This window comes from Esox lucius, chromosome 18 (genome assembly GCF_011004845.1).
Source record: "Esox lucius isolate fEsoLuc1 chromosome 18, fEsoLuc1.pri, whole genome shotgun sequence".
In the NCBI taxonomy this organism is placed as follows: Eukaryota; Metazoa; Chordata; class Actinopteri; order Esociformes; family Esocidae; genus Esox; species Esox lucius.
The window spans coordinates 18,749,531-18,775,213 of NC_047586.1; the positions used below are offsets into that span (position 1 = coordinate 18,749,531).

The 25,683-nt window shown below is 42.1% G+C and overlaps 1 protein-coding gene across 1 annotated transcript; it reads right to left on the reverse strand.

Annotated features, from left to right (window-relative positions):
* Positions 1-10,429: 10,429 nt before the first annotated feature.
* On the reverse strand, positions 10,430-20,430 carry LOC117593307. Its single transcript, XM_034287929.1, has 4 exons — positions 12,798-20,430; positions 11,443-11,478; positions 10,959-10,991; positions 10,430-10,874 (listed from the first exon to the last, which is right to left on the reverse strand). Exons 1-4 carry the CDS (start codon positions 20,424-20,426, stop codon positions 10,857-10,859), a joined length of 7,716 nt encoding a protein of 2,571 aa, XP_034143820.1. The 5' UTR covers positions 20,427-20,430; the 3' UTR covers positions 10,430-10,856.
* Between the last annotated feature and the right edge of the window lie 5,253 nt (positions 20,431-25,683).

The following is a 25,683-nucleotide window of genomic DNA, read 5'->3' on the forward strand; positions in this document are numbered from 1 at the left end:
TCATCATACAAAAAAAAACGACAAAAAAAAGAATACATAGAACAATAATTTCTAAGAACACAGGCTTTAAGACCGATAGGACTGTATTTTCATTAGAGCTAGTATTTTCTTTCATTTATTGGCCCTACAAATGTACAAAATGAAAATTGCACAACACTTAAATGATTCAAAGATAAATCCATTAGAATGTACTAGTTTTACTAGAATTGACTAGTTTGCGACAATCAAAGTGTATATGCATAAATAGCCTATATAGTTGCCTGATAAACGTAAAAACAGTAACGCTAAATACGTTTATTGGATTGGTAATTTGTGATTGGTAAAGAAAATCTTTGGTATTTAGTTTTGTGAATAATTATGTAGCCTAATGCATTTGTAGAATCTAAATAATAGCTTAATTACGTTTTTGAATGGTCATGGAAATCTTGTAGGTGTTATTAGAAAAAGACAATGTCCAAAACGAATAGACTATGTGAACAGTGTATTTTTGCATGTCCCTCCCAGGGGTTCTAGAGGGGCTATCGGGTTGAGGTCAAAAACTTAATGAAGCTATAGAATAGCTGTAGTCTCCTAGATTACTGGCACATAAGACTTTTCTATAGGTGACCTTAATACATTATGGATAAACCGAGAGGAATTATTAGAGAAAGGTGAGGTCCGAAACGATATTGTTGGAATTTTGTTGTGTGAATATTAATCTTCAGTAAAATTAGCAGAGAAAATTCAAAGAGAGACGTGGGGATGTGTGTGCAATTTAGATTCTCTTTCACTCTTACATTTTCAATTTACATTTGATAAATTAGAATACACAATAAGCTGAATCTCCTATTGAAAAACGGTAACTTGTAATATGAAGCCTATATCATTTGTATTGTTTCATCTGGGAATATCGCATATTTATCCACTGATGTCATGTATTCAGTGAGGGGTGATACCAATGCTAAGTGGCATGGGCTGTTAAGTTGGAAAACAGGTTAAAAAAAACTGGTAAATAGTCTCTAAATAGTTTTCTGTTTGTTTAGAATTCCGACAACAGAATAAGGTAATATACGCCTGTTTAGCAAAAGTCATGGAAGGAGGAGGGTGTAGCTTTCAAAATGGCAGTTTTATTTTAATTACATGCTCAATATGAACTAAGGCAAAGAAACAATGTCTGGCTGCTTAGAAAAAACTAAATGGCTTAGCTCTGTCAAAGCAGATTACAGTGCTAACTGCTTTTTGAACAAGCCACACAGTAAAGAATGTGAAACTACTAAACTAGAACAAAACAGCACAGTTAAGCAGACCAAACACAAAACAGTATTGTGAGATTTGCGCGTCATTCCCGGATCCAGGTCCTCCCTGTCACTCTCCTCACCTGCCACCGTTACGCTCTCACTTCCCGATACGCATGAACGCACCCAGCAATCCAGATCCCAATCACCAGATTTCTGAACACCTGTGCCAGTTGGCCTCTCTATTTAGCCTGTTCTCTGCCTCCACTCCAGTGTGAGGTATTGTTCGTTGTGGACCTGCCAAGCTGTTTGTATAGCTCGTCGCATTTGCCGTTTGACTCCCAACCTGTTAGTCTCTCCTTTCCCGTCCCAGTCCTATCTTGTGATCTAGAAGCCTGCATCCTGACCCGTCTGCCTGCCCCTTGGATTCTCCGACCGTTTAACCCTGCCTGTACTGTTGCCATCGCGGGCTGATCACCCGGTATTCCGACCTGCCTGACTGCCCCTGGATTCTCCTGCCGTCTACCCCTGCCTGTACTGTTGCCATTGCGGACTGATCACCCGGTTTCCTGACCTACCTGCCTGTCTCTATCGTTTTTGCTCTTGCCTGCTCCTCTGTACTGAAATAAATCAACAGTTGCGTTTCTGCGATTGGAAACACACACCCCTGAACTCGGTGTTCATTACAAGTATTTCAGGAGAAGTTTCCTCAGCAGGCCACATTCATTGTCTCTGTCTGGAGCTGTGAAGCCAAAATGAAATCTGCAAAATGTTCTAAATTAATAAAAAATGTAAAACAGAAAATTATTGATTGTGTAAACATTCACCCCCTTTACATAATTTCTTATAATGTATTTCATCAAGTTTGACATTATAGAACAAAATTGCTCTTTGCGGATGATGTTGTCATGTTGGCCCCTTCAAACCAGGACCTTCAGCATGCACTGGGACGGTTTGCAGCCGAGTGTGAAGCAGTGGGGATGAGAATCAGTACCTTCAAATCCGAGGCCATGGTCCTCAGTCGGAAAAGGGTGGCTTGCCCACTTCAGGTTGGTGGAGAGTGCCTGCCTCAAGTGGAGGAGTTTAAGTATCTAGGGGTCATGAGTGAGGGAAGGATGGAACGGGAGATTGAAAGACGGATCGGTGCAGCTTCTGCAGTAATGCGGTCGATGTATCGATCTGTCGTGGTGAAGAAAGAGCTGAGCTGCAAGGCGAAGCTCTCGATTTACCGGTCAATCTACGTTCCTACTCTCACCTAGGGTCATGAGCTTTGGGTCATGACTGAAAGGACAAGATCCCGGATACAGGCGGCCGAAATGAGCTTTCTCCGCAGGGTGGCTGGGCGATCCCTTAGAGATAGGGTGAGAAGTTGGTCACCCGGGAGGAGCTCAGAGTAGAGCCGCTGCTCCTCCACATCGAGAGGAGTCAGCTGAGGTGGCTTGGGCATCTGTTTCGGATACCTCCTGAACGCCTTCCTGGGAAGACCTAGGACACGCTGGAGGGACTATGTCTCCCGGCTGGCCTGGGAACGCCTTGGTGTCCCCCCAGAAGAGCTGGAGGAAGTGTCTAGAGAGAGGAAAGTCTGGGCATCTCTGCTTAGACTGCTGCCCCCGAGACCCGGCCCCGGATAAGCGGAAGATGATGATTATGAGATAAAAATTGAATAGAATTGACTAACAGAAACAAATCGATTCAGACCTAGGTCTCTTTTACAGCCATACCCAGTATTAGAGCACAACAACACATGCAAATAGAAAATAAAACATATACAGAGGGGAGAACAAGTATTTGATACACTACTGATTATGCAGGTTTTCCTACTTACAAAGCATGTAGAGGTCTGTCATTTTTATCATAGGTACACTTCAACTGTGAGATCCAGAAAATCACATTGTATGATTTTTAAATAATTAATTTGCATTTTATTGTATGACATAAGTATTTGATGACCTACCAACCAGTAAGAATTCCAGCTTTCACAGACCTCTTAGTTTTTCTTTAAGAAGCCCTCTTGTTCTCCACTCATTACCTGTATTAACTGCACCTGTTTGAACTCGTTACCTGTATAAAAGACACCTGTCCACACATTCAATCAAACAGACTTCAGCCTCAAACAGACTTCAGGGATAGAATTGTAGACCTGCACAAGGCTGGGATGGGCTACAGAACAATAGGCAAGCAGCTTGGTGAGAAGGCAACAACTGTTGGCGCAATTATTAGAAAATGGAATAAGATCAAGATGACGGTCAATCTCCTTCAGTCTGGGGCTCCATGCAAGATCTCACGTCGTGGGGCATCAATAATCATGAGGAAGGTGAGGGATCAGCCCAGAACTACACGGCAGGACCTGGTCAATGACCTGAAGAGAGCTGGGACCACAGTCTCAAATAAAACCATTAGTAACACACTCTGCCGTCATCGATTAAAATCCTGCAGCTCACGCAAGGTCCCCCTGCTCAAGCCAGCGCTTGTCCAGGCCCGTCTGAAGTTTGCCACAAGTGCAAATATACAGTGCCCCTTGATTTTTTTGCATATAATCATTCTATAGAGTCTCCTGAACATTTTCTACAATACATTCACTGCGGCGTATAGAATAGTTTTTTGGCAACACACAGCTTTTTTCATGGCAGCAATACAACACCGTACTCCTGAGTTTTTTCTAGGATACATTTATGGTGTCATGTAGCGTAGTTTTTTCACTTTGCAGTATTTGCATTAGTTGTAATTATTATTGTATGTATTTGACCTTGGAACATGTTTTAAAACCAACATTCTGTGCGAATGTCACTGAAATATAAACAAACATTAATCGTTGTTAATGTTTGGAATGTTTTTTTCAATCATGAAAGAATATAGTTCTTTGCCATTTTTCTACTAATACCCTGGCAACTTTTCTTAAAAAAATGTCCAAATTATTTTTTATGTTGCTCACTTTACGTTAGTGACATTCATATCTTAAGTATCATGCAGGCAACATAAGAGATTTGGCAGCAACAATAAGACTTGCGGTTTTTGGATTTTTCCTTCAAAATGATAGTTAGTGGTAAAACGTGATGTTAATGATAATAAATTAATCTATTTTGCCACTTTGCTTAGAGTATATTGTAAAGATATAGATAATAAAAGGATTATCTACAGTGGAGAGAACAAGTATTTGATACACAGCCGATTTTGCAGGTTTTCCTACTTACAAAGCATGTAGAGGTCTGTAATTTTTATCATAGGTACACTTCAACTGTGAGAGACGGAATCTAAAACAAATCCAGAAAATCACATTTTTTAAATAATGAATTTGCATTTTATTGCATGACGTAAGTATTTGATCACCTACCAACCATTAAGAATTCCATCTCTCACAGACGTGTTGGTTTTTCTTTAAAGAAGCCCTCCTGTTCTCCACTCATTACCTGTATTAACTGCACCTGTTTGAACTTGTTACCTGCATAAAAGACACCTGTCCACACATTCAATCAAACAGACTCCAACCTCTCCACAATGGCCAAAGATCAATTTTTGGAGTAGGCCAAAATCCTGCTGCAGTGTGTGCAAACCTGGTCAAGAACTACAGGAAACGTATGATCTCTGTAATTGCAAACAAAGGTTTCTGTACCAAATATTAAGTTCTGCTTTTCTGATGTATCAAATACTTATGTCATTCAATAAAATGCAAATGAATTACTTAAAAATCATACAATGTGATTTTCAGGATTTTTGTTTTAGATTCTGTCACTCACAGTTGAAGAGTACGATGATGTAATTCTTGTTAATTTGCTGGTGCTCATTAGTTATATATGGGGTCTGTGTGCTATATCGAGTAACATACTTTCCACTGCAACACATTATAATGTACATGGGATACATATTGCATCATACAGCAAAAGGTATTCTATACGCAACAGTTAAAGTAGTGTAAGAAAGGTTCAGAAGAGTGTCTACTAACCAAATTCACCAATCAGCCATAACATTATGACCAATAACAGGTGAAATGAATAACAATGATTACCTCGTTATCATGGCACCTGTCTTTGGGTGGGATATATTAGGGAGCAAGTGAACATTCTGTCCTCAAAGTTGATGTGTTAGAAGCAGGAAAAATGGGCAAGCGTAAGGATCTGAGTGACATTGACAAGGGCCAAATTGTGATGGCTAGACGATTGGGTCAGAGCATCTCCATAACTGGAGCCCATGTGAGGTGTTCCTGGTCTGCAGTGGTCAGTACCCATCAAAAGTGGTCCAAGGAAGGAAAAGGGGTGAACTGGCGACAGGGTCATGGGTGGCCAAGTCTCACTGATGCACATGGGAAGCGAAGGCTGGGCCGTGTGGTCCGATCCAACAGACGAGCTACTGTGGTTCAAATTGCTGAAAAAGTTAATGCTGGTCCTGATAGGTGTCAGAACACAGAGTGCATCACAGTTTTTTGTGTATGGGGCTGCATAGCCGCAGACCAGTCAGGGTGCCCATGCTGACCCCTTGTATAATGCAGAAAGTGACTACAATGGGCACATGTGCATCAGAACAGGATCACGGAGCAATGGAAGAAGGTGGCCTGGTCTGATGAATCATGTTTTCTTTTACATCACGTGGATGGCCGTGTGCATGTTCATCGCTTACCTGGAGAAAACATGGCACCAGGATGCACTATGGGAAGGAGGCAAGTCGGCAGAGGCAGTGTGATGCTTTGTGCAATGTTCTGCTGGGAAATCTTGGGTCCTGCCATTCATGTGGATGTTACATTGACACGTACCACCTACCTGAGCATTGTTGCAGACCATGTGCACCCTTTCATGGCAACGGTACTCCCTGATGGCACTGGCCTCTTTCAGCAGGACAATACACCCTGCCACAAAGCAAAAAAAAATCAGGAATGGTTTGAAGAACACAACAACCAGTTCAAGGTGTTGACTTGCCTCCAAATTCCCCAGATCTCAATCCAATCGAGCATCTGTGGCATGTGCTGGACAAACAGGTCTGATCCGTGGAGGCCCCACCTCGCAACTTACAGGACTTAAAGGATCTGCTGTTAACGTCTTGGTGCCAGATACCACAGCACACCTTCAGAGGTCTAGTGGATACCATGTCTCAACGGGTCAGGGCTGTTTTGGCAGTAAAAGGGGGACCTACACAATATTAAGCAGGTGGTCTTAGTGTTTTTGGTGTGCTACATCCAACAACACAATTTTTTCCGCACCCTCTTCAGCACCCAAGGCAAAACCCTATAACATACTGTACATGGAATACATATTGACTGATAGAGAAAGAACTATTCTATACGCCGCAGTGAATATATTGTAGGAATTGATCAGGTAACTGTAGAGTGAAAATATGCACAAAAAAAGTCAAGGGGTACTATGTAATTGCAACAGTTCCTGAGGTTTTACTCTACCCATTCCATTGGCCACAATGCAAATGACTGTATATCAAATACATATTGCCTCATAATACATTTTAATACACGCTTTTTATTGAAATTACTCTAAATATGAACAATTTTTATTATAATTATTATCATTAATTGTTGTCAATGTTATGAGAGGCACATTTTCTTAAACAATTATTGAATTCAATTTATATCAGTTTTGACGTTATACGTTGGCGTCTTTTATTTTGAAATCTTCAATTTTCTTTGTGACCCAGAAGTGTTTGCTTAATGTTGCTCACAAGATGCTGATTAAATATTTGGAAGCATGACCAGCAGTGTTGTCAAAATGTTTTTGTCAGAGGAAATGTAACATCTGAGCCCTATGTGTATGTAATAAAAAAAATATATAGTTTTGCAGCATTGCATAATGAATAATGTTTAAATTGTTAAAGAAATATATAGCAGGTTATGATCTCAAGACAGTTACATTATACATATGAGTTAAGGCAAAGTTGTACTCTCATTGAAATGCACAACCTGCCCTGTAAAGGAAAGGCTATTGATTCTTTGTCCATAAAACCAGGATCCAGTCAACTCAATAGAATACAAATCAGAGGAGTTTAAACTGGTCATATTGCTGGCTTTGTATTCCACTCTCTCTCTATGGCTCTTAATGCAATTGATTGTATTTAAAAAAAAAAAAGATTTGATTGGTGTTATGAACCATACTATTTCAGTCAAGGCGATTTGAACACAGACTAACCTTCATCACTAGGTAACCAGAACTGTCAATCAGATAATCTTGAGCAGCATTAGTCCTGTGTGCTGACTGCTCTCTCTTAAAGAAAGTACATTGCAGCTGACTTGTAACATGACTTACATAATTTTGCAGAAATAAAAGGCTTGGTACCCTACTATAAACAAATGGAAACAGGACATACTGTAGCACATCAATCTTCAACATTTATCATTAAGACTTTTTGTAGAAGCACGTCTGAAAGAGTAAAGCCTTTTTAACCCTTTAGATTCCAACAGAAATCTTGAATGCTTTTGGAGATTAATTGGAATGAAAGAAAATCATAATTTCTAACAGACAGCAAAAGAAACAAGAACAAATTGCAGTTATAAGTTTATTTTGTTTTATAGGGCACATACTGGTATTTAATTTGATATCGCATTCTTGTAACTTGGAATTATATAAATCTTTTCCCATTATAGACACAATCATAAAATTTTCCACCACACAACTTATTTAGCTAACCTAGATAGCTATCTAGCTACAGCAAGCAGCTGGGGTAGTTTCTAATTGAATGACATGGGTAGTCACAAGAAATACTTTGCTGACAACATAAAACTAAACACAACAACTCTCTTTATGATTGAGCCAGCAATGATTCAAGCTCAAAAAGCTCATGTGATCAGAAAGTAACCATAATGGACTGTCACGGTTGTGAAGGCAGGACACAGGCACAGACACGTAGTCGTGGTAATCCATGGTTTAATGAGAAAACCAAAAGCAAGTCAGCAACCGATCACGTTGCACAGGTAGCACAAACACAATGATCCACACCAGGTGTGGACAAACATAGAACATAAATAGGTTCCCCAATTGGATGCAACAATTTACACCTACCTCCAATTGGAGAGAACAAAATGGCACTAGAGGTGCCTAGAGGCACCCCTTTCTGTCTGGTCCTGACTATGGCCCGAGCCCAGCGCAGAGATGGCTAGGGGCATAGCCAGGATGTGACAGGCACACAAACCTCAAGACATTACTTTGTATAGATAAGTGAAAACACATCTTTATGCAGATTCAGGATATCATCACGATCAAGAGTTCTCAGCATAGAACAACATTACCACCACAACGCATAGCTAGCTAGTGAAAGTGACATCTCGTTGCTTTGCAGGCTAAGCAAACATTTGCGGCCACAGTTTTTCTAGATGGTCTGACAGTTGGCTGAGTAGTTAGCTAGGACAAGCAGCTGGGGCAATTTCTATATATAAAATAGAAACATTTAAATCAGAAGAAACACATGAAAACTTGCTAGCCGAATAAAAAAGCCTAAACACTGCAACTCTTCCCATTACAAATCAATTACAATCATTTGAGCTCCACAGTTGATGTGCTTGCCCATCACGTAAACACAACAGAGTTGTCATCGTAAAGATATTACAAAAATTTCACTGCATCAAACATCCCCAAACATTTACTCGCTGTGACTATTTATGTTAGTTACCCTGACATCATTAACACTAATAAAGCAACGATGTTTCTAATTCTTTTTCACCAAACAACAACAAAAAGTGAAAGGCTGTGGGGGCTTTAGCGCTAGACAAAAATGTATAAAACTTTAAATATTGAAATATACTTTGATATTTGCACAAAAACTATTGTTGAAGACACCAGGCCATTTGCGTCGTTGCAATAGACAGCCGCTATGGGTTCAAAAGGGATGAGGTCACAGGGAGGAGGTCAAATGCCTGGCGGCATGATGCGCTGACAATAATCTGGCCATTAACCAAAGAAAACCAGAGAGCACATTGTGGATAACAGGAAGTTTAAAGGCAGTTATGCCACAGATCTCATCGATGGCACTGAGCTGGAGCGTGTGGCCAGCTTAAAATTCCAGGGTGACCACATCTCCGAGGACCTCTCCTTGACCCTCAAAACCTCAACCCGGGTCAAAAAGGCAAAGCAGCGCCTGCACTCTTTAAGGAGGCTCAAGAAGGCCTGCCTGTCTCCCAAGATCCTTGTGACTTTTACTGCTTCACAATCGAGAGCATTCCCACAGTGTGGTTTGGCGGATGCTACGTGGCCGACCAGAAGTCCCTGCAACGGGTGGTGGAAACAGCCCAGCACCTCATTGGTGCCCAGCTCACAACCATCGTAGAACTCCAGTGCAAGCGATATCTGAATAGGGCACGCGGCATCACCAGGGACCTTTCACATCCATGCCACAAACTGTTTGCCCTCCTCCCATCAGGCAAGTGGTACAGGTCTCTTTGTTCCCACACCAGCAGGCTCAGGAACAGTTTCTTCCCTACTACTGTAACCCTGCTGAACTCTGCACCCATCACTAACCATACCCACCCGCCCACCTCTTAGCACTGTCGCTCAGGGACCTTGTGGCACTACTCCCTGGTACTACTGGAGTCTGACACTCCTTTACAAAGTCTGATAAGGGCGTTTTTCAGTTGCTACACAAGTGTCTACCTTGGGAACCTCATTGCTGCTATGCCTGCATTTCAGTTGCACATGCACCTTCAATGTCCTTCATTGCACATTTAGAATTGCCATTTGTAATTGCATTTGCCTTCATTGCACATCGATATATCCCACTTGCAACATACATTATAAATAATACTTGTAATTTTCTCTCTGACTGACACAGCTTTGCAAAGTATATTGACGAATTATTCAGTTGATACATGTACAAATCTACCTCTGGAACCTCATTGCTGCTATTCCTGCATTTCAGTTGCACATGCACCTTCAATTGCCTTCATTGCACATTTAGAATTGCCATTTGTAATTGCATTTGCCTTCATTGCACATCGATATATCCCACTTGCAACATACATTATAAATAATACTTGTCATTTTCTCTCTGACTGACACAGCTTTGCAAAGTATAATGACGAATTATTCAGTTGATACATGTACAAATCTACCTCTGGAACCTCATTGCTGCTATTCCTGCATTTCAGTTGCACATGCACCTTCAATTGCCTTCATTGCACATTTAGAATTGCCATTTGTAATTGCATTTGCCTTCATTGCACATTTATACATTACACTTGTAATATACATTATACTTAATACTTTATATTTTCTGCCCTCTTCTAATTGCACTTCTGGTTAGATGCAAACTGCATTTCATTATACTGTACTTGTACTGTTCATTGTCCAAGTTGAATCTAATCTGATCTTAGTTGGCGCTATTGAAACGTTACTGAAGTGGCACTGTATAACTGAAAAGCAAATAACAATAGAAGCAAAAAGGGGAATGGCCGAAGCTGGAGATGTAGCCATTCAGGATTCAAACGCAGATTGAGTGTTGATAGTTATTTTTCCAGTTCCACTTCATCAAAAGCATTTTACAAATAAGACATTCATGACTGTAGTTCTCAACACTGGCCTGGAGGTGGCAATATTTTTCAGAGGATTAAAGATAAGTAGGACTAGGAAACGGGTGTTGGGCACAGTGCAAAGACTTTTTGGAACAGGAAAGAGTCCATATAGAAGTCCACATAATGATGGATTGCATGAATCTCTTCCTTTACTTCAATGTTGGTTTCTGTTGGAAGTTGTAACAAGAGAAGACAGGGTAAATGGCAAAGGTGAAAATTATTTGAAATCATTGAGTAGCCATCATTCTTACCTGGTTCTGGCAATTTAAAGTAGATTTATTCATCTGAAACATTAAGAAAGAAAAGTTGAAAGATGTGTTATCACTGTGTGTGTTACTGTGTGTGTGTGCGTGTGTGTGTGTATGTGTGTGTGTGACTTCTTGTGTATGTAAGTGTTTGTTGTCACTAATTAAGTTTGTTGTATTTAATTACTGGACAATAATAATATTAACAAAAAAAATAGTAATAGTAAAATCAACACTAATAGCAATTATACTACTGTATAAATAATTCTACTAATATTACTGGAGCTTGCTTTTGCAATTTTGAAATAATTTGTGCTTAGTACAATTGTTAGTACAATTGTTCTGACTTGAATTTAATTGCAAAAAAGGAGAGGAACACAGAAAAAAGTTTGGTCTCTTAGCTTGATAGGTTGAAAAATATTCTAACAGACATGGAATAATAATGACAATGGAAATAACTTTCAAATAGAACAAACAACATTATTCTTACCTTGGTCTGGTTATTGTTTCTAGCAGAATTCTGATTCTGAAAAAAAAGAAAGTTGAAAGACTTTGTGTATGTGTGTGTAAACCTGGTGTGGTTTAGCATGTAAAAACAACATTTTGCATTTAGAGCAATGCATGAAACTCACTAAGGGGATACTACAAGTCGGTTTAACATCTTGAGATAACTAGGAGTAGAGTTAGATTCATCAGTATATGGGTAGATAACTAGGAGTAGAGGTAGATTCATCAGTATATGGGTATATAACTAGGAGTAGAGTTAGAATCATCAGAATATTGGTTGAGTAGATAACTAGGAGTAGAGGTAGATTCATCAGTATATGGGTATATAACTAGGAGTAGAGGTAGATTCATCAGTATATGGGTATATAACTAGAAGTAGAGCTAGATTCATCAGTATATGGGTATATAACTAGGAGTACAGTTAGATTCATCAGTATATGGGTATATTACTAGGAGTAGAGGTAGATTCATCAGCATATGGGTATATAACTAGGAGTAGAGTTAGATTCATCAGTATATGGGTATATAACTAGGAGTAGAGGTAGATTCATCAGTATATGGGTATATAACTAGGAGTAGAGGTAGATTCATCAGCATATGGGTATATAACTAGGAGTAGAGTTAGATTCATCAGTATATGGGTATATAACTAGAAGTAGAGTTAGATTCATCATTGTATAGGTAGATAACTAGTAAGTAGAGTTAGATTAATCATTATATAGGTTGATAGACAGCAGTAGAGTTAGATTCATCAGAATATTGGTAGAAAAACTAGGAGTAGAGTTAGATTCATCAGTATTATGGGTATATAACTAGGAGTAGAGGTAGATTCATCAGTATATTGGGTATATAACTAGGAGTAGATGTAGATTCATCAGTATATTGGTTGAGTAGATAACCAGGTGTAGAGTTAGATTCATCATTATATAGGTAGATAAACAGGAGTAGAGTTAGATTAATCAGTATATTGGTAGAAAAACTAGGAGTAGAGTTAGATTCATCAGTATATAGGGAGATAACTACGAGTAGAGTTAGATTAATCAGTATATAGGGAGATAACTACGAGTAGAGTTAGATTCATCAGTATATAGGGAGATAACTACGAATAGAGTTAGGACAATCAGTAAACAGGTAGCTGGCTACAAGGAGAGTTAGATCAATCAGTCAGAATACAGGTAGATGGGTAGGATTAGAGTTAGATGTTGGTAGATTGAGTAAAAAGTCAGGAATGTCTAATTTCAGAGTGAGACAGATAAATGGGAAAATTCACACACATTTCTAGCTAACAACATAGCAGCTATTCACAATATTATTTACAAAATAATAATGAAATCCTACCTTCGGCTTTATAGTATTCAAAGCTGCTTTGTAATGAGCATCGTTCTTTTCTATTGTCCCACCAAGCCAGCTTTTCACGTTTTGTACCTCCCGCTGTACTTGGAAACCTCTGCCTTCAAGTTTAACTGCCCATTGGTCAATTAGCTTCTTACTGCTGTTTTGGTACATAGCTTTGTAATTCTTCATCGCCTGTGTATTCACCAGAGTGTTATTCCGGAGACACATTAGGTCTGGTGAGGCAGCCAGGACAGACATCTTTAAAAAGCCCTCCACATCATTACTGCTAATGTATTGAGCTTGTAGAGTTCTAAATTCTTTTAAATTGGTGAGGCAACTCCTGTGTAATTGATCAGGCAGTGTGACAGTTATAAGGTGCTGTCCATGCTGTTTTTTCAGATTCTTTAGGGAGTCACTGGTGAACGGTTTATTGGTTCCTATCTCTATCAGTGACTTTGCCAGGTTGCTTTCAGGATCCATTTTGTAAGCAAGTAAGATACTGTCAACTGCTGGCTGGTGGTCAGCATGGATATTTTTACTAACACTGACACCTTGCAGTAGTTTCCGGTTGTTATAGTAGGTATCAACCAAACCCCAATTTTCTGGGTTATCCATCCCCCCTTTTGCCATGAACCAGCTGCCTCCCCGTATCTCCAGTGCCCTCTGTCTGCACTTGATAAGCGGCACCCACTTGTTCGGCTCCTTCAGGACCATATCTGCCCCTTGCTGCCTCAGCTGGGAGGCCCTGGAGTGGATCTGTTCATCAGAGGCATCAGGGTCTAAGCCACGAGCGAACGCCTGGAACATGCAATTGTTCCCCTCGCCAGAGACCGGCACAACCTGGTCATTGTGCAGAGCGTCGTAGTGACCCTGGGGATAACGCTCACTACTGGGATGGTACAGTAGGTTCACACTGCCCTGATTGGAGCTCTGGCTGGGATGAACCACAGACATTTTCATTTTCTGTCCTTGCCTGTTTGTGATGTAAATAACAACAGTCTTCCCGCTTTCTTCAGCCAGTAACCTGGCCTCCAGGATGGTGGCTGGATTGTAATCATGAGGGAATGTGCTTTGCGGCCTCATTTCCTCTGCGTATGTTTCTGCCAAACGTTGATCTTCCACTTTTGAAAGTTTATTGGATTTCCTTCTTAGTGGGGCATTGGCTATGTAACTGCTGTTCAGGCCTCCTACCAGCTTCTCTTTTGTCCTATCAGTCATCAGACGTTTGGAAATGAACCCACCAATGTAGCCATTTATTTGTTCTTGAGCGAGCCCAACCAAGTGGCTGGAGAATTTCTGGTGAAAAACCTGGAATACTGTTTCAGCCAGACAAGAAGCCATCACTTCGGCCACCTCTGTTTTAAATGCATTTAATTTCACCATGTCATTGCCACAAATATTTTTTCTTTTCTCTTCTATTTTACTTTCATCTGTTCCTCTCTTTCCATAAAGCTCTTTCACTCTTTTCTGCAGCTCCTCCAAGAATGCACTGTTGAATTCATTGGCAACTTCTTTGGCTGAATAAATTGCATCGACACAGAGACCTCCCATGTGAGCTGCCTGAATTGCTTTACAAACTGCTCTCATCTTTCCATTATTCTCCTGTGCAACTCTTTTAATGACACTCTGAAGGGATGAATGCAGACGATTTTGCCAGCCCAGGCCTGCACAGTGAGACCTCAGAACCTTTTCACAGATATCTGTAAAAATCCTTTTCATCCGTGATCTTTTCTCTGGTTCATCTAGAAGGTCACTGAGGTATCCTTGCTCTTCAATGTGCACAAGCACCATCCTGTCGACCAAGGGTCCCATTGGTTGGCAGCCAATACTGTCTTTACACTTGTCCAAGACTGTGGTTTTGACAACTTCTTTAATTTCATTAGTGATTTCATCAATAATTTTCTCCTCTACTTTTCCCACTCCATACATTACAGTTTGCTGGACAACCTCCTTCCCAACATATTTCAAAGTGTTTTTCACATTTTCTCTCATGACTGCCTGCAGTCCACCCTTGGCCTGGTTAGAGATTAGTTTCGGAAGAGAGGTGAGCTTTTTTCCAAAGCCACTAATGGCATTTTTGCTGGCTCTCCAGCCCTTGGAGATCAGTTTTCCCACTCCAAAGCCAATGAGTGAGACAGCCAGGGACACAGCTTTGCTGATAGCCCAGGAGGCCCAGCTGAAAGTTCCTGTGATCATGGCTTCCACACCAGTGATGCAGTCTGATATCCCATCACTGATGTACTGGAACCCCACTTGTAGCAGCACCCCACCAGTGAATGCAGTGAGGAGGACCCCCCCCACAATCTGAGCCACCCCCAGGAAGAATACAGCTAGGCCTTTCCAGCAGAATCTGGGCTTCTGCTTCACTGAAAACACCATCTCCATACCCAGCTTGTAAAACTCATACAGCTCTTGGTGAACATCGTCATTGGGATCCTCGACCAGATTGAAGACAGAGCTTTCATCAACAAGGGCTTCTTCTTTATCCTGTTTGATCAACTCAAGCTTCTCCATTGCTCTGCTGATGTTATTGTGGAAGTATGTGAGCACTTGTATCCTGACCTGCATCTGTTTCTGGAAGGCACTCTTGGTCTTCCCAGAGTCTCTATCTGACAGGCTCACCAGTTGCTGGGTTATTGTGCATTGTTCTAAAAACAGTTCCACAGAAACCAAGGCCTTCTCCAAGTCTTTTGATGCATTTTCCATACAGTCTTTTTGTTTTTGCCTCAGAGTGCAGTAAGCACGTTTATAGAGCGCAATAGCAGCCCAGCATCTATCCAGCTCTATGGCACTACTGTACAGCTCTGCGCTCTCCTTCAGTTTATTTTCACCGAGTAATTTGTTTCCAAACTTGATGAAATGGTAGATGCTAGAACAGGGAGAGAGGTTTTCTTGGGACTGCTGATGGGCGCGTTTTATATCAGTCTCCAGGCTCTTCATCAGCTGAGATTTTTCCAACTTTTCAATCTCATCCGATTTTCTCAGCAGCCAAATCCCCCAGTACTCGTTCAGCACTGCCAATGTCACCCTGCGCTTGCTGTTGTAGATGTCTAAGTTGCCTAACGATGAATTGGAAAAGGGCTGGTAGATCCCTTTGAGAATCTGGCAATATTGGGAAAAGAGCTCCTCTCTGAGGGAGATCTCAGGGATATCATCCTGCAGGACACGGGATACCTGATCCATGGCCAGTGAGTCTCTAGCTGCTCTGGCATCCTGGAGTGTGGACGCATTTCTCAGGGGCTCCTGCAGATGTGCAGAGCAGATGATGAGCTGCGCCGAGCCAGGGCTCCCTTTCCTAGCCGTGCGCCCGAAAGCCTGCATCTCCACTCGGGCGTTATCAGGCAGGAAGGTGACGACTACAAACAGTCCCCCGGCCCCATTCACCTCTTTGGAGACAAGCAGGTCTGTTCCACGACCTGCCAAGTTAGTGGCCACGATCACATCCCCAGGTCGGAGAAGCTGGCTTGTGATGCTGGAGTTGTCCTGGTTGCTGTTGGTATAGAGACTGAGCTGTTTCTCACTCCCCTGCTCTTTGAGAGCCTTGTGGATGTCCATTGCTTGGTTGATAGACTCACAGATGACCAGTGCTGCCCTTCCATCTCGATAGGAGGTTGGACGAGTCTGCTCCAAGACAGAGGAGCAAATCCTCTCCCTCCACTTATCCACATTGCTCTCCAGCACCCCCTTGACCTCAGACAGCTTTTTCCGGTTGAAGGATGGAATCTCACAGGTGGAGAGGCCTGGGTAGAGCTCCTGCAGCAGATCGATCTCTGACTGTGTCCCCAAAGTCCCAGTGGTGCCGTACACCTGGCCCCCGTACTGCCTGAAGAAGGCCACGTTGGAGAGGTAGTTGGTAATGATGGACATGCAGCTCAGCTTGGTTTGGTGTTTCATCTCCAGGAACTGCTGCAGGCCATTTCCCCACTTCTTGTTGCGCTCAACGATACCGGTGCAGCTATAATCCACCGGGAGAATTTGTTCCCCATCTACTATGTACTCCTGACCCTCCTGCACCTTGACGGCCAGGAAGGCATTTTGAACCCAAACCCTTAGATTCTTTTCCACCAGCTCTTTTAGGAACCCAGGGACTCTGGTTTTGTGTTTATCTGCTCCACATTGACATTTATCATTCTTGTCTGGATTACATGCGCTAAACTGCAGCCGATCTTTCACACCCTCCACAATGGCGTCACAGAGGGTCTCCTCATCCTCATACAGAGCACAGCACAGGCCTTCATCCAGAACCAAGAAAAATACCTTGTGATCATTTTTTTCTCCCTCACTTTCCCTGTCATTGTCTGAGTGATGCAGCAGGGTTCCTCGCTGGTCTTGAGTGTAAGTGATGAACTTATAAAGTGATGAACTTTTAAACCCCTTCTCAGGCAAGTGGAAAAACTGCAGCATTGTGTCCTGGGACACTGTCTTTAATTTCTCTGTTAGTTTCTTTGTAGAGTCACAGTCCTTGCAGAAGCCATTGGGTATCAACCCACTGTTCTCTGCCCGCTGTAAGAATGTGAGTGGCTCCACACCATCTTCAGTCTCCACAGAGTCAAACAGGGCTTTGTGAAAAGGCAGGACGGGGCCTCGGATCATGGTTCCCGTGCCTGTTGGCACCAGACCGTACTGGCTGACGATACCCCAGATCATGGCCAGCACAATATTTAGGTGCTGCATAGGAGCTACATCAGTAGAGAGATAGGTCATCTGTACTCCCTTGTCTAACAGGAGAGAGTCCACCTCATCCACAATGACGCACTGAAATCCACGGCCAGGCCTCACCTCCTTCATTTCAAAGCTCTGGCGCAAGCAGTCTGCGGCAAAGCTCTCAGCCGTGCCATAGACTACATCACAACTGTAGCACCTCTTACGATCCTCGTCTTTGTCTTTATCCGTGTTGCAGTCGACAGAGACATCAAATAGGCTGTAGAATGGACGCCAATCAGCAGCATCTCTCTTGGACAAAATGGGAGAGCTGGAGAGCACATCCACTCTCTCCCCTCGCAGAGCCCTGAAGGCTGTGAACATGGCTACAACACAGGACTTCCCCTCACCTGTTCCAAGCTGCAGCAGCCTCCCTGAGACAGAGAGAGCCAGCAGACACCAGCTGACTATCTGAGTTGTTCTGGGCCACCAGCCCTGTGTCTCATACACAGCTTTGCAGAGAGCAAACAGGACTGCAGCCAGCTCCTCTCTCTTCAAAGTACAGTTTAGGGAGCCTTTGGAAAATTTTGGGACCGTCCTAATCTTGCAAGTCTGCCAAGACGCTAGAATGCCCCTCACCTCTTGGAGTGTGGTCTCTGTGATGCTTCTGTTTGATTCACACATTTCTTGGAGAATGTCTTCCAGGCTCTTCTCACCCTCTGTGCTCAAGGAGTCTCTGAGCCGAGAAATTAGGTGAGTGGTGGAGGCTTCAGATTCTAGCAGCTGAGTCAATGAGCATCCATCTCTGTCCCTGAAGCTGGGACAGACACAGTGGATTTCCAGGGAATGAAGCACTTTCAGGACCGAGGTGAAAAGGTTTTCCCCTTTTCTGAACTTTTTCACCAAGAAAATGAATAGGTCCAAAGCATCTGCCGGAGCCCATCGTCCACTCCTTACCAGGTCTGATAGTTTGGATAGAGATTCTATGCAGAGTTCCTCACTGCAATTCTGTACTGCTGTGGCAGTCAGAAGCTCATAGCACTTTTCCTTTGTCTGTGTGTCACAAGTAGACCTGAGGAAAGTTTCCAGGAACCTCAACATGTACTGCTGATACGGACAAATGGCCTGCTTTGAGAATTGCTGGAAAATTGACGCCATGTCCTCTCCAAATGGTAGCTGGATGTCTTTGGTGAGGGTTGAGAGTGTGTGGAGGAATGTGTGCATTAACTTGAAGCACTGATCTGCATTGTTTTTTGAGGTTGGCATTAGAGAGTGCAGGATATCAGTCAGATTATGTGCAAGCTCTGAGCTTTGGGACAGCCTGGGGAAACATAATTCTCTGTTTGACAGAGGTTGTCCAAGAATGAGGCAGTCAGGCAGAGGTGCCAAGCCTCTCCCTCTTGGACCAGATCCATGTTGGAGGAAGTCATGTATAAAACTCTCAAGGCTGCCACAGACAATATCCGACTCACAGTGCTGGGTTAATGGGACAGTAGTGCTTGTTTGCACGTTAATTCCAAGCATCTGGTAGAATGAAGACCAGTCCTGTGGCCTATAGGAGGGAGAGCCCAGAACTATACCCACCTGTCTGCCCTGAAAGACCATCAGGGCTGCATGCATTACTGCCACACAGGGGTCTCTTTCCAGTGTGAGGAACTCATCGTCGCTGTTATTAATGGCCAGGTTACACCATCTGACCATTTGAGCTACTGTGGGCCCCCTGCCCTGTGTGTGGAGCACTGCTCTGCTCAGGATGGAAAGTAGTATCTTCAGCTCTGTTTGCCCAAATTTGGAGCCTCTCAAAGAGCCCCTGTAAAGGCTTTTGTGAGATATAACTGCATTGACTTTATCTTTAATTTCACACTGATTGTCTTTCATTTCTTTGTGCACGGTATTGATCACACTCCACCGTCGTTCTGGCACCTGGGTAAGGAGGAACTCCAGGTTATGTGTGCATTCCTTCTGCAGCTCCTTGTCTAAACCAGAGTAAAATGTGTTGAAATCACATGTTGACTCCAGCAGGGTGTTTAATGAGTGGCCCTGCTTGTCTCTCCAGGATGAGGGCAGATTGTGCCGTTCCACCAGGTCTAGGACACAGAGCGCACCACTAGGGCTCACCCTATTCTGTGCTAAACTCCCTATTAAGTCCAGTGCCTCCAGGGATGTCCAGTTAACATCCAAAAGTGCCAGTACTGCTGGAGACAGAGCAGCAAAGGAATCGGTTTCTGTAAGTGGCCACTGCCCTATAGCATCTAGTATCAGCTCCAGACACTTCTCCTGGACACCCAAAACTGGGCCTGTTTCCTTTTCCAGGGCTCTGAGGAGGAGCTCCAGAAACTTGGCAAGGAAGAGCTGCTCCAAGGAGATGTCTTCCTGACTCCATTCATTAGCCACAGAGAAGACACTCAGCTGGGAATCAGGCCTGTCCTCAAAGAGATTAGTGAAAGTCAAGAACAGGGCCTGTGTGAAGTTGAGATATTGCCACTCCTCTTCCTCAACTACTGCCACCGTCACTGCATATCCCACTGTCTGTACTGCCAGCTGCAGCTGGTCAGCAGCACACTCCAGAGAGGCATCGCTGTGAGTGTCCAGCGCCATCACACAAAGCTCTGCGAGCAGGACCTGAGTGTGAGTCAGTGTGTCCATCGGGGGTGGCTGCTCCTCCCATTCCTGGAACAGGAGCTCCCGGAGAGAGCGAGAAAGGGACAGGACCTGCTGGGGTCGGAGTCTTCGGAGATCTATGTCTCCCTCAGGGATTCCACACTTTTGAGACAGGATGCTGAGTAATCCTCTGTCTGGCTGTCTGCTCTCTGGGGAGCGGCACTGTGACTGGAATGTCTCTGTGACCACTGTGGTTTCACGCCTCTCCTCCTCTGCTCTCCTCTCATTTCTCCTCTTTTCCTGCAACTCAGTCTGAGTCTTTTCCAGACTAAACCCCACTTCCCTTATTCTCCTCTCCTCCTCCTGCTTCTCTCTTCTCTCCTCCTCCATCTGTCTCTTCTCCTCCTCCATTAATCTTTTCTCCTCCTTTCTCCTTCTCTCCTCCTCTTGTCTCCTTTTCCTTTCTTCCTCCTCCCTCAGTCTTGTCTCCTCCTCCTCTCTCCGTCTCCTCTCTTGTCTCCTTTTCCTCTCCTCTTCCTCCCTCATTTGCTCTTCTTCTGCATCCTGCTTTCTCCTGTAACACTGCTTGCATAAGTTTAAATTCCTTTCTTTAAGCCTAGCTACCAGGTTCCATCCAAAATCCAAACCAAAAACAAGTTTGATAAGAAAAGTCAAAAAGTCAATATCTATTGTTCTCCCACACTCTCTGCACAGTACAATTTCAAGTGCAGCTCCCATACTGGCATGGGTCCTCTGTGACTGAAGAGATGATCGGAAACCTGGAAGACAAAAAACATATTTATTAACATATACAGGTGCTGGTCATATAATTAGAATATTGTCAAAAAGTTGATTTATATCAGTATTTCCCTTCAAAAAGTTAAACTTGTATATTATATTCATTCATTACACACAGACTGATATATTTCAAATGTATATTTATTTTAATTGTGATGATTATAACTGACAATTAATGAAAATGCCAAATTCAGTATCTCCAAAAATGTGAATATTACTTAAGACCAAAACAAAAAAAATATTTTTAGAAATGTTGGCCAACAGAAAAGTATGAACATGAAAAGTATGAGCATGTACAGCACTCAATACTTAGTTGGGGCAACTTTTGCCTCAATTACTGCAGCAATGTGGCATGGCATGGAGTAGATCAGTCTGTGGCACTGCTCAGGTGTTATGAGAGCCCAGGTTGCTCTGATAGTGGCCTTCAGCTCTTCTGCATTGTTGGGTCTGGTGTATCACATCTTCATCTTCACAATACCCCATAGATTTTCTATAGGGTTAAGGTCAGGCGAGTTTGCTGGACAATTAAGAACAGGGATACCATGGTCCTTAAACCAGGTACTGGTAGCTTTGGCACTGTGTGCAGGTGCCAAGTCCTGTTGGAAAATGAAATCTGCATCTCCATAAAGTTGGTCAGCAGCAGGAAGCATGAAGTGCTCTAAAACTTCCTGGTAGACAGCTGCGTTGACCTCGGACCTCAGAAAACACAGTGGACCAACACCAGCAGATGACATGGCACCCCAAACCATCACTGACTGTGGAAACTTTACACTGGACTTCAAGCAATGTGGATTCTGTGCCTCTCCTCTCTTCCTCCAGACTCTGGGACCTTGATTTCCAAAGGAAATGCAAAATGTACTTTCATCAGAGAACATAACTTTGGACCACTCAGCAGCAGTCCAGTCCTTTTTGTCTTTAGCCCAGGCGACGCTGTGTCTGTTCAGGAGTGGCTTGACACAAGGAATGCGACAGCTGAAACCCATGTCTTGCATACGTCTGTGCATGGTGGTTCTTGAAGGACTGACTCCAGCTGCAGTCCACTCTTTGTGAATCTCCCCCACATTTTTGAATGGGTTTTGTTTCACACTCCTCTCCAGGGTGCAGTTATTCCTATTGCTTGTACACTTTTTTCCACCACATCTTTTCCTTCCCTTCGCCTCTCTATTAATGTGCTTGGACACAGAGCTCTGTGAACAGCCAGCCTCTTTAGCTATGACCTTTTGTGTCTTGCCCTCCTTGTGCAAGGTCATCTTTTGGACAGCTGTCAAGTCAGCAGTCTTCCCGATGATTGTGTAGCCTACAGAACTAAACTGAGAGACCATTTAAAGGCCTTTGCAGGTGTTTTGAGTAAATTAGCTGATTAGAGTGTGTGATAGTAATTATATCGATCAGAACTCTTTTAGAAGGAAGTACAGAGACGACATTCTCTGGGCACAATTAACAGTTTTATTAAAATGTGCAAATATGAGACGCGTCAAACGCTTACATACATAATCTTTCGAGGAGTCTCTAAAGCATTGGGAAATACATTCAGTACTTATAGAGAAATAGGTGGGGTTAGGAACCCACATGGTCGCACCATAAAACCACCTATGTTCCCTATCCTTCCTACCCCCTGTTGTGTATCTTCTCCTATCCTGTCCTAAAACCCATTGATCTGCATCTACCCCCATCCTGCTGGAGCTTCATGTTTACCTCAACACCTCATACTTCCTTTCCCACAGCACAACCAACATTCCTTTTCTCATCTAAACAGAGGCTCAGTCGTTTAATCAGTTAGAATACATTATTAAAGAAATTGACAATCCAGCCTCTTGATACCATGTCAAACCTTGGTACCAAACCCTAAACAGTTCACTCATTAGGATGTAGACTGCAACAAAACAGTACTCTTTAACAACATGACCCAGTCAATATCATTACCCTTAATGATTAGAGAACAGAACATCATCACAAATATGTCCATTACATTAGCTTGTTGCATCTTGCTGATACATTAGAATCACACACTATCAAACGCTCAAACCCTATATTTCCAATGTCTTTCTACTTCCTTTGTCTAAATAGATTAGAAAAGTTGTAATCAATAACAGTATCGTTAAAACATTAACATTTCTGGTGCTTCTTTTCTGTTAGTGTAGCAAAATAACAATTCCACTCTCTTCTATAGTTGGTTTAACAACCAACACAAAGAACAGAAGAACACAATTTCACATTTCTCCTTACTGTTCCAATAACTCATCAGTTAAGACAGTTTGCTTACATTAAAGTACCGCTCTCAAAGAGTAGTCCATGAACAATTCTCAGTTCACCTATATAATTTACATCGGATTGTGTTGTATCGGAACTACAATCAAATTCCCTATTGTTTCACATAAATGATCAAATACCTTATTTCAAATCAAAACATGTCACACCATCTTGAAGGTCAGCCAACATAACTGTTATTTAGCCAAATTTCTCTACAAGATGAATCTCAGTGTGAATGTCTCCAAGTCACATTGTTAAGGGACACATTGTTATCTTGAGAAACAACCCATTTCAAACATGTAAGAAATAACAAAATGTGCTCTCTGCATAATGCATGAGATTTAATATGATTACTTCTAATCAAATATTAAACAAACTGAACAGTAACACTCCCATCAAATTAGTTGTTTTTGCTAAACCATTTCAAAATGGTAAGATGTATTCTACTCAACCATGATCATGTTAGATTTTGCATATAACATACTTTTCAAAATCCAAATTAGACCAACTAGATTATTCACGTAACTTCTTTAGGTACCTATTTAATTGCTTTGAACTCAAAGTTCAACTCTTTTTCATCATAGATAATCATTTCTTACAACCCCCCCCCCCCCCCCCCCCCGCTTTCACGACAGTCAACGGAAAATGACTCAAAGTGAAAGCAGAACCATTACAGGGCGGACATGAAAAAGAAAATTCTAACATGCATTCAATAAAAAGTCGCAAACTCAAAATCTAAGAAAAACAAATGCAAAAATCAAAAAAACTATTACACCACACGGTCGCTCGTGTGAAGGAAGCATATTGAAACAACTCCCAAAGTAGCATAACAAAATTAGCATTTCCACAGGCAACGGCTAAACGAAGTTGAAACAAAACAAACATCATGACTCAATTTACCTCCTAAAGTCTAAGGAATATACTCAACTTTAAATGTCTACGTCATTCAAAATAGTGGCAGTCAGCCGAAATCGCTACTTTCACGCATATGTCATGCGAAGACATCAAATGTGTTCTAGCAATTAACAATGTTGGATGACTTAAGGTCTCCACCCTTATTACAATTTGATTCGAAATCATAAATGTAAATATTAAAGCTATTGAGAGGAACATTTATTTTGCTTTCACTTAATGTTTGATCATCCCAAAACTAACATACTAATGTAGGGGAAATTACCACGGGTGAGAACAGGCTGAACACTCGAACGGAACTGTTAAGAATTTTACGTGTACCAGAATTTCTGAAGAAGGACGAGGATCCGGTCCAAATTGAAATTTAGCACAATGATTTATTAATATGAATTGATAAGTCAAAATACATGAAATACACTGCAGTGGTCAAATATTTGCTTAACCCTCGAGCTTCCACAAAATATTCGCCCCGAACAAAGATCGAACATTGGTTTTAATACTCCCGCCACAGGGGCGGTTACTTTTCACTCTCGTGAGTAAAACCCATCCTTATTGGTTCTTTGTTGACATGGTGACATGTTGGACGAATCCAATCCAATGAAGACGGACATGCTCTAACTCTCGGTCATAGATCAACAGGTTCTTTGCATACAGGTGTGAAATCTTAACCAGGTTACAGTAATTTACATTCTATTGTCCTAACCTAGACTATAACATCAGGGGGCTGGAGACAGAAGGTCTCTTTGTGCTGTATAGGGGGCAGTTTCATTTTTATGTTAATTGTGGGGTTTTGATCTCTAAACGCAGACACATCTACCCATCAGGCTATAATTTAAAACGCCAGTAACGAGCATCAGGCGTAGTTCCGAGAACACAAGTATTACCCCAGGTATCATTGTAAATACAAACGAAGTGAAACTACATTAATTAACCAAATCCAATTGAACATTTAAAATAAGACATCTAATTTAACAGATTATTTATTCAGTGAATAAACAGTCTTTGGCTATTTGGGGAATAAACAGACTTTGGCTATTTTGCCCTCTTCTGCAGGCTATGACTATATTGGCCGCGAATCCAATCTTCATGGAAAGCAGCGTGTTATTTAATATTAAAACTTTCGCCATGGTCTGCATTCTACTCCATATACAAGGGAGAGAGAAAACACTTACGAAACCACAAGACCATATTTTACCAAAATAGAGAAGCATCATTATACCAACATCCAAGCTATCCCTCTAATTAAATTTAGGCCATTATTTTCTTAAACAAACCTAAGTTAGCAGGCTAACACCTCCACGTGTGCCAGCCAAGCGTGCCGCACAAGCCCTGAAAAGTGAAGCCAAAACGTCTCGATCGCCCCCTGGTGAGTGGTCCCAGTATAGGTCATAAACCCCGCCCTCCCCATGTTATTCAATGGGACGCAAGACCAACTAAACAATTAAATTACCCTTCAAATATATTTTTTCCGAAGCTGGTTTCTGTCATTTACTGTAGTTTGAATCACGCTAATGTAAATTCAAGAGTTTGTTTTTAAAATAAGTTGGTTTTTAGTTAGTTATTTAATGCTCTAAATACGGTGGTGTGACGTCGTGATTCACAGCTGTGATTGACAGCTATCTGAGCCGAGGATCAGGCTTTTTTCGCGATCTTCGGAGGACTGAGGTGATTGGAGCTTTACATTTAA

What these genes read in the sequence shown, in the direction of transcription:
- LOC117593307 (XM_034287929.1), bottom strand. Translation starts at nt 20,426, where the DNA reads ATGGAGGAGGAGAGAAGAGAGAAGCAGGAGGAGGAGAGGAGAATAAGG. An exon ending in TGAATACTATAAAGCCGAAG is followed by an intron (nt 11,479 to 12,797) that starts GTAGGATTTCAT and finishes CTTTTTTTTCAG; the next exon opens with AATCAGAATTCTGCTAGAAA. An exon ending in GAAACAATAACCAGACCAAG is followed by an intron (nt 10,992 to 11,442) that starts GTAAGAATAATG and finishes TTAATGTTTCAG; the next exon opens with ATGAATAAATCTACTTTAAA.